A 15,344-nucleotide genomic window follows, 5' to 3' on the forward strand; every position below is an offset into this window, starting at 1 on the left:
AGGATTATCCCCTTTCCAAAGCCTTCGACTCACACCCCCATTCCTTGCCCCTCCCAGTTCCTAGGAAAGCCCCTCCCACAGCCCCTTGCCAAGGCGGTTTGCTATCAGCCCTTTGTTCTGCATGGCAGACAGATGGTTCTTTGTTCCAAGGGGGAAGCGCAGCCCGGCTGCCCTGGGTTAATCACAGACTGAGGGGGCAGCTGCTGCGGGAGCCTCTTGTTAAAATCTTGCCAGCGGCTCAGTGAACACGTTGGTCGGTCTGGTGAGATTGAGCTGGGCTGTGTCTGAAACACCTGCACCTTGGGTCAGGTCTCACCCCACAATGCGCAAGCAGGGCCCAGCGGATCCCATGAAGCCCCAGATTCTGCCCCGTGGTCACAGAATCGTGCCACGGAATCTCCGCTTCTAGCCTTTTATGGAAGCTGCCGGCCAAGGGTCACCCAGGCAGCGCTACCTGCCTGAGTCTGCAGACAGTCTGACTTGGCTGTGGGAGAAAGGTGTTGGCCCCTGGCTAGCCCACTGCAGTGTTCGAACCCTCAGGAGCTAATGCTGGTGGTGGAGTATTATTTGCTCCTTTTTTGCTGTGGCTCATCAGAAGTATGTGTTCACTCTGGTCCCTACTGATGACAGCCCGCTGTGCTCAGTGGCGAGAATGATTAAAGCAGGCAGTCTACGGAGCACGTCGCAGAGTGCAGAGAATGACTAAAGTATCTTCCAGGAAGGACTTCTGTAGCCTAGCAGAGTGATAGGGCTCAATGCCGGGATAACTGGGTGACATTCCCTGGCCTGTGAAATCCAGCAGGTCAGACTAGATGGTCTAATGGTCCTGTCTGGCCTTATTGTTTGTTCTTGTTCTGCGTTCCTGCACTAGATCAAAGCACCCTTTAGAACCCGGGGTTCCCCCACCCCCACCCCACGAAGGGTGTCAGCAAGACATCTCTTGATCTCTTTGAGAAACTGATTCAGCTCCTTCTGTGTCTCACTAAAGGCATTTTCTCCAGCCCCTCGAATCGTGTTCGTGGCTCTTTTCTACCCGCTCCAATATTCCCATGTCCTGTGTTGCACACACCAGAACTAGGCGCAGCCTCCCCCCGTGCCGCCCCTTCCTCCGATGCCCCACCCCTGTGCTACCTCTTCCCCTAAGGCCCCACCCCTGTGCCGCCTCTTCCCCCCAAGACCCCGCCCCCCATTCACTCCTCTCTGCCCCCTCCCTGCTGTCGCTTGCCCGGTAAAAAGTGATGGGGCCATGGCCCCCTGCCCACCCCCCATTCCAGCGCCCCCGACGCAGCGTTTCAGTCTCACCAATGCTGTACACAGAGGAAAACTCCCCTCCCTGCTCTTAGTCACCGCTCCGCAGAGTAGCACAGTTCCCCTTTGTGGCCGTGGTGTAAGATTTTCTCTCTTTCATTGATGAGCCTCTTTTAGCGCAAATCACCAGTTGATGAGTCGAGCCCGCACCCCCATCCACCTCCTCGGGGCCCATCTCCCCAAAGCTGCAGTTTCCACTGGCTTCCCTGGGGCTGCCACTGAATTTCTAGCCTCCCTGCGCCCCATCCGCCCCGGCTGCAGGGGTCTTGCTGCCGGGTTTGCTGGGCATTCCTCTGAGTCCCTGTGTATTAACCCCCGCGCCCCTTCCTCGCGACAGGCCACGATCATGGTCTTCCAGGCTCTGGCCCAGTACCAGATGGATGTGTCGGAAACCAAGGACATGGCCCTGGACGTTTCCATTAACCTGCCGGGTCGGAGCAGGCCGCTGCTCTGGAGGATCAACAGGGACAATGCCATGGTGGCCCGGACGGAGCGAGTAAGTCCCAGGGGCATGGAGAGCGGGGACAGGGCAGAGTGCCCCGCCAGGGTGAGAGTGGCACAAGGGTGAATGGCAGCAGACGCAGGCATGGGGGGGTTGGTAGAATGGCAGGGGGCTCGCCTGCGTGGGCGGGGATGGCATGGTCACCCTGGAGAGAGGCCATGGGGAGGGTGGGAAATCGGCCATGTGTGAAGAGGCGGGGAGGGGGATGGTCCTAGGGTGAGGAGATGCCATGGGCAGGGGCCAGTGCCTTCCCCCTACAGAAAGTGGGGGAACCCAGCCTTGCCCGGGAACAAACCACTTGTGTCTCGACAACGTGGACACTAACCTACCCTCTCCCACAGACCAAGCTGACCGATGGCTTCACCATCTCGGCCAAGGGACACGGCAAAGGGACCCTGTCGGTACGTAGGGGCCACTGAGAACCCTCCCATCGGCCTAGGGGGCTCCTGGACGAAAGCCCATTTCCCCAGTTGGCAGGGGTCCTCCTGGTTCTGAGGGGGCAGCAACCCCCCATCTCAGCGCTGCCCCCTGCTGGATGGATCTGAGCAGGGCTGCCGGGCAATGACATGATTTGGGGAGGCCACGTCCCTCGTTCCATCCCTCTCTCCCCCCATCCCGAGCTTCTCTCAGGTCTGGTCGTTTCTATCTGCCTTGGGAATCCTGCGACAGCCTGGCTTTCCCTGAGACCCCTCCCCATAGACCCCCTGGGCCGGAGCAGCCTGGTCAATATCCCTCCCCTCATCGCCCCTTTCTTTCCCAGGTGATGACGGTTTATTACACGCCCCTGACGGAGGGGGCGGCAGCCTGCAAGAAGTTTGACTTTAGCGTCTCTGTGCAAAGGGCACCTGATGGTAAAGAGCTGGGATTCCTGATCGGGGGAGAGGGGGCTGGTTTGAGGGGTGCCAGGCCGCAAGACCCCGGTGAGAAAGGGGTTAACCTCCATGCAGCTTACCCCTTTTCCGAGCTGGTTGAGGAACAGAGCTCTGTCACCAGGCCTCAATGGGGAACAGCTGAGAACGCCAAATTCAGGACAAACTGGTAAAGAACAGAGCAGACTCACCCCCCACCGGTGTTTATTCTGTCACGAGATTATAGCAAGCCAGTAAGACAAGTAAAACTTCTGGCTCACCACCCAGGCACTAGACTTTATGATGAGCGGTTACGGAAAACCAATTTAATCCAATTGTAGGATCCTTCCCATCCCAAGAGAATCAGCCACTTAGCCGGGTCAATCTATAACTCGGATTTTACCCGATAATCATCTTGATGCCAATCCTGTAGTAACTAAAACTAAAGGGTTAATAAGAAAAGAAAAGAAAAGAAAAGAAGAGATAATAACGGTTAATAGATCATATACACCTCTACCCTGATATAACGCGACCGGATCGAACACGAATTTGGATATAACGCAGGGGGCGGGGGGGCTGCGCACTCTGGTGGATCAAAGCAAGTTCAGTATAACGCGGTTTCACCTATGACACACTAAGATCTGTTGGCTCCCGAGGACAGCGTTATATCGAGGTAGAGGTGTACATACAAATAATTGCAAAGTCCTGTAGCAATGATGGAATAGACGGCTGGCTTGTGAAGTCTCTCTGGGAACTTCCAAAAGACTGGAAGGTCCTCAGTCCATAGTTCAAAATGCTCCTTCTAATTGTAAATCCACAGGCCAGAGAATCAGAGCAGGAAAGTGGCAAAATGAAGCCATCTCAGGGTCTTTTATATCCTCTGCCATGTGCCCGGGGACGTACGGTCTCTGTTTGGGCAAAGTTACTGGCCTGAGATGGAGTCCAGGTCACATGGGCATATCACCCCTCCTTGGCAAGTTTGATAATTCACAGGGGCAGCCATTGTCTGTGGCCCATTGTTAGAGTGAAGTGTCCTTAATGGGCCATCACCCCACAGCTGTCTAGCCTTGATGTAAATCTTATCTGATGGGTGTTACCCGGGAACACAGCACAGGTGTAAAATACAAGTCCCTGGGCAATAGTCGTCACTTTAGGTACACAGCTGATACATGCATATAAACAGGACAATCCTACTTAGCAAATCATCACTTTTCCATGACACGCTTTGACAAGACTTGTTGCAATTGTATAACAGTGGCATTATCGGTCACCAGTTCAATCCGACAGCCTGAGGCCGCTTCAGAACCGGGTTCCAGCTGCTTGCTTGGAGCAGGGGTGCACGGGCAAGGTTTGAGCACAGGGTTCTCCCAGAAATGGTCCCCTTGGTTCATGATTAGCCAAGAGCCGCAAGGGGCTGGGGAAGCAGGTTGGGGTGTGGATGAATTTCCCCACTGAAAGAAAAATTGCTTCCTCTACAGGCTTTGATCTCAGAACTTTACTATGCCCCAGTGTGGTGAGGGACGCATTAGCCACTTCAGAGATGGGGAAACTAAGGCACGGGTCACTCAGCAGCACGGTGGGGTATAGAACCCTGGTTCCCATTCCCCACCTAGATCGTTAAACCCCATTCCCCTCCCAGAGGCAAGGCTAGAACCTAGGAGTTTTGATTTCTAGCCCCCCTGCTCTAACCATTAGACCCCACCCCTCTCCCACAGCTGGGACTGCTAGACCCTAGGGCTCCTGATTTGCATGCCAGTAACCACTAGATCCTTTTTCTTTCCGTGAAGGAAGCAGCCACACTTGGCAAACAAACTAGTCACAATTGACACTTCCCTGGAAACCGATATCAGAGATTGAAAAGATTAGGGTTGTTTACAAGAAGGGAGGAACTGAAGGGATGGGATAGAGCTGCATACAGAGGAAGGAGAATAGTCAAGAACCCGCGGTTCAATTCTGCTCTGCCACAGATTCCTGTCACACCTTGGGCCAGTCATTTAGCCTCTTGGTGCCTCAGTTTCCCTATCGGGAAATGGGGGGAAATGGGACTTCCCTCCCCCACAACGAGGACAGACTGTGAGGTGCTCAGATACTAGGGCGATGGGGCCCGGAGAAATACTTTGGAGAGAGAGGAGAAGTCCTGTCTCTTATCTAGTGCTTTTCATCAGTGGCTCTCAAAGGGACAGCTCTTTAAAGGTATTTAGGCTCCTAGCTCCTATTGAAATCAATGAGAGTTAGACACCAACGTACCTTTAACTGTCTGGCCCCAAGCACTTCCCAGAGGAGATACAAGGACAAAGAGGCACTGAAAGAGAGACAAGGAACCACACAGGACAGATGAGAATCGTGTCGCTTAAATGAGTGACTGGAAGGCGCCCAGACACTGCGGTGATGGGAGCAGGATAAGGACCAGTGTAGAACAGGCTGGGATAGTTTGGTACCCATCTTGTGTGACTGTGTCTGTAAGTGGGGTGGGGGAATCCCTGAGGAGCTGGGAGTCCTCCCCTCGGAATAAATTTGGGACGATCCTGGTGCATTTCCTTTCCGGAACCATTTTTAAATGCTCGGGGAGTGGGGGGGACATATTGATGAGACAGGAATGTGACCCCCCCTGCTGTGCTGATGGGTCTTTGCAGCCAAGAAGCCAGAAGGAGCCCTGGACTCTGTGTTCATCCAGATCTGCATGCGGTGAGTCAGACCAGGTGGGAGCTGCACCAGGCCCCCCGGCCGTCTCCGCCCACCCTAGAATGGCGGAGAGCGTGTCAGATCCTGGCTTGAGGCGTGCGTCCACGTCTCCGTTTAGTGCAGCGGTTCTCAAGCGGTAGGTCGCAGCCCCGCTTTAATGGGGTCACCAGGGCTGGCATTAGACTTGCTGGGGCCTGGGGCTGAAGCCCTGGGGCGGTGGGGCTCAGGCTTTGGCCCCCCATGCTGGGTGTGGGGCTCGGGCAGACTCAGGCTTCAGTCCCCCCTCCTGGGGTCGTGTAGCCCCTTTTCTTGTCCGAAGGGGGTCGCGACGCAATGACGTTTGAGACCCCTGCTCTAGTGGTTAGTGTCCCTGTAGCAATGATAACCAATGGGAGTTAGGCACCTAAATACCTTGGAGGATCTGGGCCCTGGGGCCTGCAGCAGCCAGCGTGATTTCCAGGCCCACCCTCTCCCCCAGCCCCATTCAGCTTTCTTTTCCTGGCTATGGAGCCCACCGCCAGGCTGGCCCATCTTCTGGACTGTACCCCGGCTGTTTTGGGTACAAGCTCTAGATTGCCCCCTAAAGGGGTACGACACCCTCCACAGCCCCCCAGGGGGGTATTTTTTGGGGGGGGTGGCCTCCAGGATCTGCTTTCCGCTCCCCACGGAGGTCTGTCTAGCAGCCATCGATGCCCAAATTTGTGCTACTCGGGACCCACGCCTCCCCTCTCCCGCGGCAGCCAGGAAGGGCCGTGGAGACAGCCTGCTGGGCTAGCAGCCTCCCCGGTGGCTTCGTCCAGCCAGCTCCACTGGTCAGTGCCAGTGGCCTCCATAGAGGGATCCGGTTCGTTGCCTGGCGGGTGTTTTCCTAGCCAAATCCTCTCTGCGTCCTCCAGGTTCCTGGGAGGGGTGGACTCCACCATGACCATCCTGGACGTCTCCATGCCCACAGGCTTCTCTCCAGACATGGACGACTTGGATAAGGTGAGCCCCACCCCCTCAACGTGCGGGGAGTCGACTGCTCCCCTGGGACCAACCTAAGAGTGGTGGCGGTGGTGGTGGTTCAGGCAGGGGGGTTAAACTCTTCCATGCCAGGATCACACACTCCCAAACTTAGCAATCTGGGAAGGACATCACAACCTCCTGATGCTGGCTGGGTCAGGAAACAGGGGCTTGGTCCCTTTCACCTCTTGGTCACCCTCGGTCACAGACTCCGACCCAGCTTGGGGCAACAGTAGTTGTTCTCGGCTGGTGGCTGGTTTGGTGGGTTCTCAGCCTGGTTCCTAGCGGGACAGGAATGTCACTGTGTCACTGGCACGAACCAGCCCCCTCGTTGGCAGCCCCTGTGTCGGACGGGCCAAGGAGATGGTGCTCCCCTCTCGTTCCTAAGGCGGGGTCCCTCCCAGGCAGGGTTGAACCACTTCCAGAGAGGGTGAGAAGCGCAGGAGAACTCATACTGTCGATGCCCTGACCAGGGTGTCACGAGAGGAATCAGATCCTGGGGATGTCAGTCGGCCAAGCCTTGTTCATGGGATCAGAGTGGAGAGCAGGAAGCAGATAGTAGGGGGTGGGGAAGGGGGTACGAAGCCAGGAGGGGCAGAGCTGGGCACCCCCAAAGCTTTGGCAGAGGTGGGGCTGAAGTGGGCACCATCCAGCTTGCGGATTCTACTGGCTGATCCGTTTGGTTTCCATGCCCAGCTCACGAACCGTGTGGACAAATACATCTCCAAGTTTGAACTGGACACGGACCTGTCTGAGAGAGGCTCCCTCATCCTCTATCTAGACAAGGTACGGCTTGGCCATCGCCCGCTTCTTTCTTTCCCCACCTTTCTCTCTCTCTCTGTCTCTCTCTCTTTCAGTCACACTTAATATTAAGGTCCGACTGATAATGGATTAATAAATGCTTGAGAGTGATTGATAAATGGCCCCTGTGCCAAGTGCAGAGTGGAGTAACTGGGAATCGGGCCCTTTGCCCCCTTATTGGTGCTGTCTCCTGCCTGCAATGACTTGGCCATTCCAGCTCCTAAGGGCTTTTCTCTTCCTCCCTAGGTGTCCAGCAAAGAGACAGATTGTCTGAAGTTTAAAGCTCACCAGCACTTCGAAGTGGGTCTGATCCAGCCGGCAGCCGTGACGGTGTACGAGTACTACTCCCTGGGTTAGAGCATTCATCACTCGCTCGTCTCAGCACGCTGGTCCCCGCGAACAGTCAGACAGAGCCCTGGTGTAGCGCGTTCCCGAATCAGAACAGGCTTGATCCTTATCACCCCACTAGCTCTTCAGGAAGGCAAAACAATGCAGCCCCTAGGGCGCTAGCCTGTGAGGCAGGAGATCTGGGTTTGATTCCCCAGCTCTGCTTTTGACCTTGTCGCTCCGTGACTCAGTTTCCCCATTCATAACATAGGGAGAATAGCTCTGTCCCAAAAACAGCTGTAAAGCTCACGAGGTGCTCAGCTACACTGATAGCTCTTCTCTTGAGCTGCCTTCAGAGTCTTGCGGCTGGGACTCGGGGAAACCTGGGTTCTGTTCCCAGCTCTGTTTAGAGCAGTGGGGGCTGGGAGTCAGGACTCCTGGGTTCCTTTGCCACTGACTCCCTGGGTGACCTTGGACAAGTCACTTCATTGCTCTATGCCTCAGTTTCCTTTCTGGAAAAAGCCTTTCCACCATAAGACTAACACCTCCACCCCCTTCTACCCTCCCCCCCAAAAGGAAATGATCACCAGTTTGCTGGCCTCTTTAAACCAGAGCATCCAGACCTGTGAGGAGCTAATTTAAGGGGAATGAGCCCACCTGGGTAGTTAATTGACTAACGAGCACCTGGGCATGATAAAAGCCCATCATTAGGTGGCGGTGCTGAGAGAGAAGCTCTCCTAAGGGTGAGATGCTCTGGGAGAAATGCAGGCCCCATAGAGGCAGGTGGCTGTGCAACCCCCCCCGACCCTAAGGGGAAAGCCTTTAATTCAATGTTATTTGTATTTAGTAAAGAAGAACCCTGGCAGGGGAATTTGGACATATACTTTTTTGCAGTGTGTGGCGTTCTAAAGGGAAACTGAAGCAGACTGTGCTTGCAGTACCACCCTAGGCCAGGAGGGGGCAGTACAGGATGGGCCACAGAAATAAAAGTTCAACAATAAAAATCAAACCACAAACTCCTTCCCCAGCTGAGTTTTAGCTCCAAAAAGGGAGAAGAGCCAGAGACTCCATTAAATTCACAAAGGACTTCGCTGGTGATTTTACATGAAAGATGCCTAGATACTATGGTGACAGGCAGCTAGATAAAATCCTAAAGTACACAGAGATTCCCCAGGGAATCGAACCCAGATTTTCCAGACAGAATAACCCGTCCTTAACTCATAGCTCTTTGGGGCAGGGACTGTCTCTCACTGTTTGTGCAGCATCCGGCATCAGGGGGCCCTGATCACAGGGCTCTGTCTCTCACTGTGTGTCTGTGCACAATGGGGACGCTGACTCTAGATGTTACCATTATACACCTAGTAACAACCCTTTTCTCTCTCTCAGAAAACCGCTGCACAAAATTTTACCACCCAACCCAAGACAGCGGCTTGCTGAAGGTGCTGTGTGAGGGAGACGCCTGCCGTTGCATGGAAGGTAAAGGGAGGCCGAAGGGAGGGGAAAATTTCTCTGCTCTGTCCCTTCACTGGCTTCTATGCTACAGGCTGGAACTGCAACTGACCTGGTGGGCTTGGGCCAGTGAGAGCACCGGGGATACAGCGCCAATGCGCTAGCCCTGCCAGGTGCCGGCCCGTGGCAGCCCAGGGATCAGCAGCCCTCAGCATGGAGCGAGCTTGGGGGATCTGGGTCCAGATTGCGCTCCTAGAACGCTCCCTCTGTGATTCTCTGGTGGGGAGAATCTGTGGATGCTTCCAGCTCCTACCTTCGCACAGATAACATACAAAGCGACCTCTCCTCCTTGGCCAGGCCCTGATCTCTGGCTGCCTCTGGGACCTTTCCACATGGAGGGGGCGTCAGGACTCCGGGGTTCTATTCCCTGCTCTGGGAAGCGAGCGGGGACTAGTGGTCAGAGCAGTGGAGGGCTGGGCGTCAGGACTCCTGGGTTCTATTCCCACCTCTGCCATTGATTCATCATGTGACCTAGGGCAAACTCATTGGCCTGTTTATGCCACAGCTTCCTTGTCTGGGCAATGAGGGTGACACCCACCCATCACCCAGGGGAGCTGTGAAGCTGAATTCATTCATGTCCGTAAAGGACATCGAAAGCCTGGTGTGAAAGGGGCTGTAAACCTGCCAATTCACTGGGATCATCTGCTTGCGTCCCCAGAGAAATGTAGCCTGATCAAGAAATTTAAACAGCCCCCCACTGACATCTCCGTCCGCATCGAAGCCGCGTGCGAGGCTGGGGTGGATTATGGTAAGACAGGCCCTATGTTCTGGTTTCATTTCTCCTGATCGGCTGTTGTCCAGGGGAGGGCCAAAGCTGGGGGCTGGCGGGGTGAGATCTGCCAGTGATCCCAGAGGCAATGAACTCCTGATCTGGGCAGAGATCATTGCAATGAGCGTAGCGGCAGCGGAGAAGAAGCAGGCCACATAACAGGGTATGTGTGAACTCCACCACGTTCCTTGGCTAATACAGAGATGGGGGCTCTGGGCTGGGAATCAGCAGAGCTGGGATTTATTACTGCCTCTGACCTGCTGGGTGACCTTGGGCAGGTCGTAGCCCTTCTGTGCCTCAGTTTCCCCAGTTATAAAATGGGGATAACGATACTGACCTAATTTGAGATCTACTGATAAGAACTAGGTACAATTATTTCTCTGAAATGGGTGGCTGAACTTTTCTAATGAGTGTTTTTTTCCCACCTGTTGCTCAGCCCTTTGAGTTAAATATTTAAAATCCCCTGAGTTTTAAACAGTCTGAATAAAACCCATTCCCGCTTCCCAGTTAGACTGAGGACAGCCATGCCTGGGAGATCTGCTCTCCGGGCAACCACAGAGGTCTCCGGTGGGGGGAAAAAGAGTCTGAATTCATCATACATCTTCCCCCAGACCTTTTACACAGCAAGAAAACCTGGGTCAAGCCCATTCCCACCCCCACCTGAGACCCACTGATGTAGGACCCTACATCCTATGCCCGCACTGATCTAGGAAGCAGCCAAGCACTGAGCAAGTGAAGTGGGATTCTAGATGATGACTGGTGTGGTCCCTTTGCCCCAATGGGTGGGATTTGATTCTATTCTATATAAGTTCTTGTCCCATAAGACACAGATCTGGAAGGGGCCCTCTGGGTTATCAAGTCCAGGCACCCCCGTCACCATGGGTATCTGGTCTGTATTCTGTAGAGCAGCCTAGATGGTCACGATGGCCCCTTCGGGCTTCAACAGATCTCTGACTCCCATCTTCTCCCCCAGTCTATACAGCTCAGCTGGTGAAGGTGGAGCAGAACGGGATGTACAATTACTTCACCATGAGGATTGTGCAGGTCATTAAGGAAGGTAACTGTGCTTGCTGTGAACGTCTGCCCACGTCTTACCCTATGTGCTGGCTGTCCTCGTTACGGGGTGCAATGCTGCTCTCTCCCTCCTCCCCCCCGCGCTCAGGGGCTTTTCACCTGCGTTTTATTTCTGTACATCTGGGAGGTGAATTTAGCGCTCCTTGAAAACGACGGAGTACATAGCACCAGCTGAGAACCGCACAGTTCAGGAGGGTTCCATTGAAGTCAGTCCATGCAGCTGATGCCCCTCAGTCCCGACCCACAGCCCCCTGCAATCCCAGCCCTGGGCTTCCCCCCCACTCCAGCTCTGCTAGTGCCCCCCCCTCCCGCCCCCCACCCCCCCGCAACCCCACCCCGGGGCCCCCCCCCCCCCCGAGCTCTGCCAGTGACCCTCCATCCTGACCCATAGCCCCCTGCTAGCCCAGCCCTGGGTTCCCCTTTCACATTCAATCATGTCCCTTAGACCCCCTGCTTGCTATCCCCAGGGCCGGATTAATCTTTTGTGGGCCCCGGCACCCAGACCTTGGCCCTGTCCCCTGCTCCATCCTGAGGCTCCGCCCCCGCTCGGCTCCTTCCCACTGAGAGCCCTCCCATGCTCCGCCCTGAGGCCCCACCCCTGCTCGATCTCTTCCCTCCAAGGCCCCGCCCACCGCTTGCACAGGGGAGGGGGCAGAGAGGAGCAAGTGGTGGGTGGGGCCCCAGGGGGCAGGGCCATGGTCAGGGCACTTGGGCTCCCTCTGAGTGTGAGCCCAGCGTCATTGTAAACCCAGTACTGGCCATGCCACACGTCGGCTTCCCTCTAACTAGCTCTGCTGATGCACCTTAATCCCATCCCACAGCCCCCCTGCTATTCCAGCCCTGTATTTTCCCCCCCTTCAGCTCGGCCAGTGCCCACCATGTCATCAGAGACGTTGTGAAAAACGGCCTCGCTTGTCCCCGAGAGCACGTCACGCTGAGGTGTGCAGCTAGAAAACGCTCCAGACTGATCAATGGTCCAGTTATCTCCAGGGTGGGCACTGGCCCCGCATCCTCCCCCCGGTGGCTTCAACCTTGGTCGTCTCATAACAGCTCCCTGCACCCTGGGCCTACCAGAGGCTCCACGGGAGAGGCCAACGTTTCCAAACACTGTCTTTGTTCTAGATCAGAACAAAGCCAAAAATCGAACCTTCCTGCGGGTCAGCGGAAACATTCCTTTGCGATCAAATCAAACTCTTCCATTCTGATCTCGACTTTTCCAAATGTTCTAGTAGAAAAGAAAATCATTTTCTAACCAAAAATATTCCAGTCTCCGATGGTCAAAGTGGAGGCTATTGGCTGTATCAAAAGGCTTTTTTCAATTTTTTTTTTTAAACAAAGTTTTGTCCGAATCAATACGTTCCTCCTGATTTCTACAAAACGGTATTTTGCGACAGAAAAATGTTCTGTTCAAAAAATGTTGATCAGCGTTACCCCTGCCTGAGAGGCAGCCAGCCTCCTTTGTGATGCAGGCTCTGAACTAGCTGCTTCTTTCATCCCATTTAGCTGCATGTTTTCAAAGATGACTAGGAGAGTTAGACACTCCATTCAGTGTGATTTGGGCTCCTAAATCCCTTTGGCTCTTTCGAAAATCCCAGACTAAATTTCAAACCTGCAGCATGTTTACTTGCCGTATATATTTCAGTCGCTCGCTGTCGCTGTGCACTGAAGAGTCCCAGACAGCATGTGGTCCCTGGTAAACAAGAGAGACAAAGCTGCGTGTCAAGCTCTGTGGAAGCCAGTTTTTTAGAGCCTGTGATTGTTTCCTTTAATAAACTCCCCCTATTTAAAGGACTGTGATTCCACGTCTTGTGACCATGGGAGTCCTTTTCCAACAAGACGCAGGAGGCCAGATTCTGATCTGATTTACACCAGCATAAATCCAGAGTGAGTCTATTGACAGGGATTTTGAGCTCACCTGGCCTGATGTCATAAGAACTGAGCCGTACTGGGTTAGACCAATGGTCCATCTAGCCCAGTATCCTCTCTTCCGACAGTGGCCAATGCCAGGTGCTCCAGAGGGAATGAATCATCGAATGATCCATCCCCTGTTGTCCACTCCCGGCTTCTGGCAGTCGAGGCTAGGCACACCCAGAGCATGGGGTTGTATCCCGGACCATCTTGGCTAACAGGTCCATCAATGGCTATCTTCCAAATCTCAAGCCAGAGAGACCCCACGGAGCCGGATTCTGAGCACATGTCAAACTAAAAGAGACCCTCTTTGAAATCAAGAGTCACTCTGGATTGGCACCTGATTAACTGAGATCAGACTCTTCTGCAATGGGTCTGACTCCTGTTCTCTGATCCGTCGCCAGCGATCATTCTGTTCCCCGTGCTTATAGGGCATCCCTGGCTTTTTTTTTTAAGGGACAGAGCAAAGCATCCAGGGGAAGACCCGTCGATTTATCAGCCCAGTGGCTTGCAAGGCGACCCTGAACCTGCTGGAGAACAGGAGCTACTTGATCTGGGGCCTCAGCAGTGACCTGTGGGACCTGAAGACTGAGTGAGTCTCCACCAGGCTCCTGGAGAGGCAGGAGGATTATGAGGCGGGTGGGTGGGTGGTTAATGCACTAGGCTGGGACTCAGGAGAAGTGGGTTCAATTCCCAGCACTGTCACTGACCCCATGTGATCTTGGGTAAGTCATGTCATCTCTGTGCCTCAGTTCCTGAGCTGTTTGGGGCAGGGATGCAGCCAGCCACAGCGGGGCCCTGAGCCAAGTGCTCCCATACTAACAATGCGGGGTGGTTCTCCTTAGTGCCCTGTGATCTCTGCCAGGCTGTACCCTGGACATGCGGGGTCCCCCCCTCATCCCCCAAGGGCTGTGTTAATGTTTCCTCCTGCTCTCTTTCCCAGGACAGCGTACTTGCTCGGGAGTGGCTCCTGGGTGGAGCTGTGGCCAACCCCCCTGGAATGCCAGCAGGGACATTTCCAGGCCCTCTGCAAGGGGCTGGAGGCATTTGCCCAGCACATGATGACAAACGGCTGCCCTTCATAGACCGAGAAAAAGAGGACCCAGGAACGTCACCAGCTGTCACCCTTTCTGTGGGGAGGTCTCCCTCATCCCCCATCTCTAGTGTAAAAAAGAGACACGGCAGAATGGCTATACATTTCACAGCAGCAGGGATAGGACTCGCACCCTCCTGCATGCAGTCCCTTACCTCTCAATCTGCAGGAGAATCTCCTTCAGCTGCTCGTAGCTTAGGGCTTATGACACCCAGAGATGCAGATCAAATTCCATCCAGTAGAGGGCAGCAGTGGACACACACACACACACACACACACACACACACACACACACACACACACCCACACACACACCCATGACACTGCTGTTTTCCATAACCCTCTTATCCTTTGTAATACCCCCTGCTCTGCCATTTCTAGAGACATTGATCCAAGCTCTCTGGACACAGAGGACAGAGCACAGAACGGTACTGTGTGTGGGTCATCCCCACCCCTGAGATACCCAAGGGCTCTGTCATTTCCTTACACCGTGGCACACTTCAACAGTCCCTGAACTGATTACTCCTTTGTACAGCACCTGTTGCAATGTCCCCCTCTTCCCCCCCCCCGAATCCTCAGTCCAGAAACTTTGTGCCTCCTGGGACAGCGATCCTGAGGCATCTCTGTGGGTTTGTACCCATTTTATCCTGAATGTGAATAAAGTTTGGCGGCAGCAGGGAAATGGCGATCAGCAGCCAGTAGGGGAGATTTATTTCATGACCTGCTCTAGACTGACTCCAAGCCCCCTATAACACTAGGGAAACTCAGTGCCCCGTGTGGATGCTCTAGATTGTAAGATTTTGGGGCAGGGACTGTCTTTTCATTGTGTGGCTGTACGGCGCCTGGCACGGTGGGGTCCTGGGTGCTGTGATCATACAAATAATTTAAAATTGCCTGGAATAAAGGTGACTATTCCAGAGTGACTCTGCATTAGAAGCACCCTAATACCTGCAGAATAAAGTGACCTGGTTTGGAATTGAGTATCCGCAAGAGAAGCTCCAGTCAGTTTCTCTGTATAGACCAGGAAGGATGATGATCTAATGGTTAAAGTATTGATCTAGGCTGTGGGAGCCCTGGATTTAATTCTCTCGTCTGTCCTCCTCTGGCCGCTGGGCAAGTCACATGGCCTCTCCGTGCCTCGGTTCCCCCGCTGATCAACAGGGAAGACAGCACTGCCTCCCAGGGGGTCGAGGATAAACCCATTAAAGAGTGTGACGTGTTTGAGTTCCAGTGATGAAAAGCACCATAGACGAAATAGGGGTTATGTCATTACCAAGTTCGCCCCGTGCCCAGCCCTTCTTACGCAGCAGAAAGACGAAGGGGGAACATTTTGGCTAAGATTCCTGAGCACGGACCCAGCCTCGGTACATCTGTGCGCAATCCAACAACCCTAAGCCATCTCTGTGGTAATAGGCCAAGGACCCTCCCGTGCTGTTTTCCTGAGCAGTCTGGTTGGTTTTTGCTCGGAACGGGCACATCTCAGCAAGTAGCGGTTTGTTTAAAGCCTTCCGTGATCCAGAG

General features: G+C 54.3%; 1 protein-coding gene across 2 annotated transcripts in view; it reads left to right on the plus strand.

The window, feature by feature from the left end:
* LOC117889179 (A.superbus venom factor 1-like) overlaps window positions 1-14,509 on the plus strand; it is a 42,940-nt gene extending 28,431 nt beyond the window's left edge. For both annotated transcript variants that reach the window (XM_034793063.1, XM_034793064.1), the window contains exons 30-41: window positions 1,646-1,804; window positions 2,152-2,211; window positions 2,571-2,661; window positions 5,292-5,343; window positions 6,237-6,324; window positions 7,039-7,128; window positions 7,390-7,495; window positions 8,857-8,946; window positions 9,638-9,727; window positions 10,722-10,805; window positions 13,187-13,322; window positions 13,674-14,509. In XM_034793063.1, the coding sequence (XP_034648954.1) occupies window positions 1,646-1,804; window positions 2,152-2,211; window positions 2,571-2,661; window positions 5,292-5,343; window positions 6,237-6,324; window positions 7,039-7,128; window positions 7,390-7,495; window positions 8,857-8,946; window positions 9,638-9,727; window positions 10,722-10,805; window positions 13,187-13,322; window positions 13,674-13,815 (1,188 nt within the window). In that variant the 3' untranslated portion in view covers window positions 13,816-14,509. The remainder of the gene's footprint in view (window positions 1-1,645; window positions 1,805-2,151; window positions 2,212-2,570; window positions 2,662-5,291; window positions 5,344-6,236; window positions 6,325-7,038; window positions 7,129-7,389; window positions 7,496-8,856; window positions 8,947-9,637; window positions 9,728-10,721; window positions 10,806-13,186; window positions 13,323-13,673) is intronic.
* Window positions 14,510-15,344: the final 835 nt, after the last annotated feature.

Source organism: Trachemys scripta, chromosome 16 (assembly GCF_013100865.1).
Source record: "Trachemys scripta elegans isolate TJP31775 chromosome 16, CAS_Tse_1.0, whole genome shotgun sequence".
In the NCBI taxonomy this organism is placed as follows: Eukaryota; Metazoa; Chordata; order Testudines; family Emydidae; genus Trachemys; species Trachemys scripta.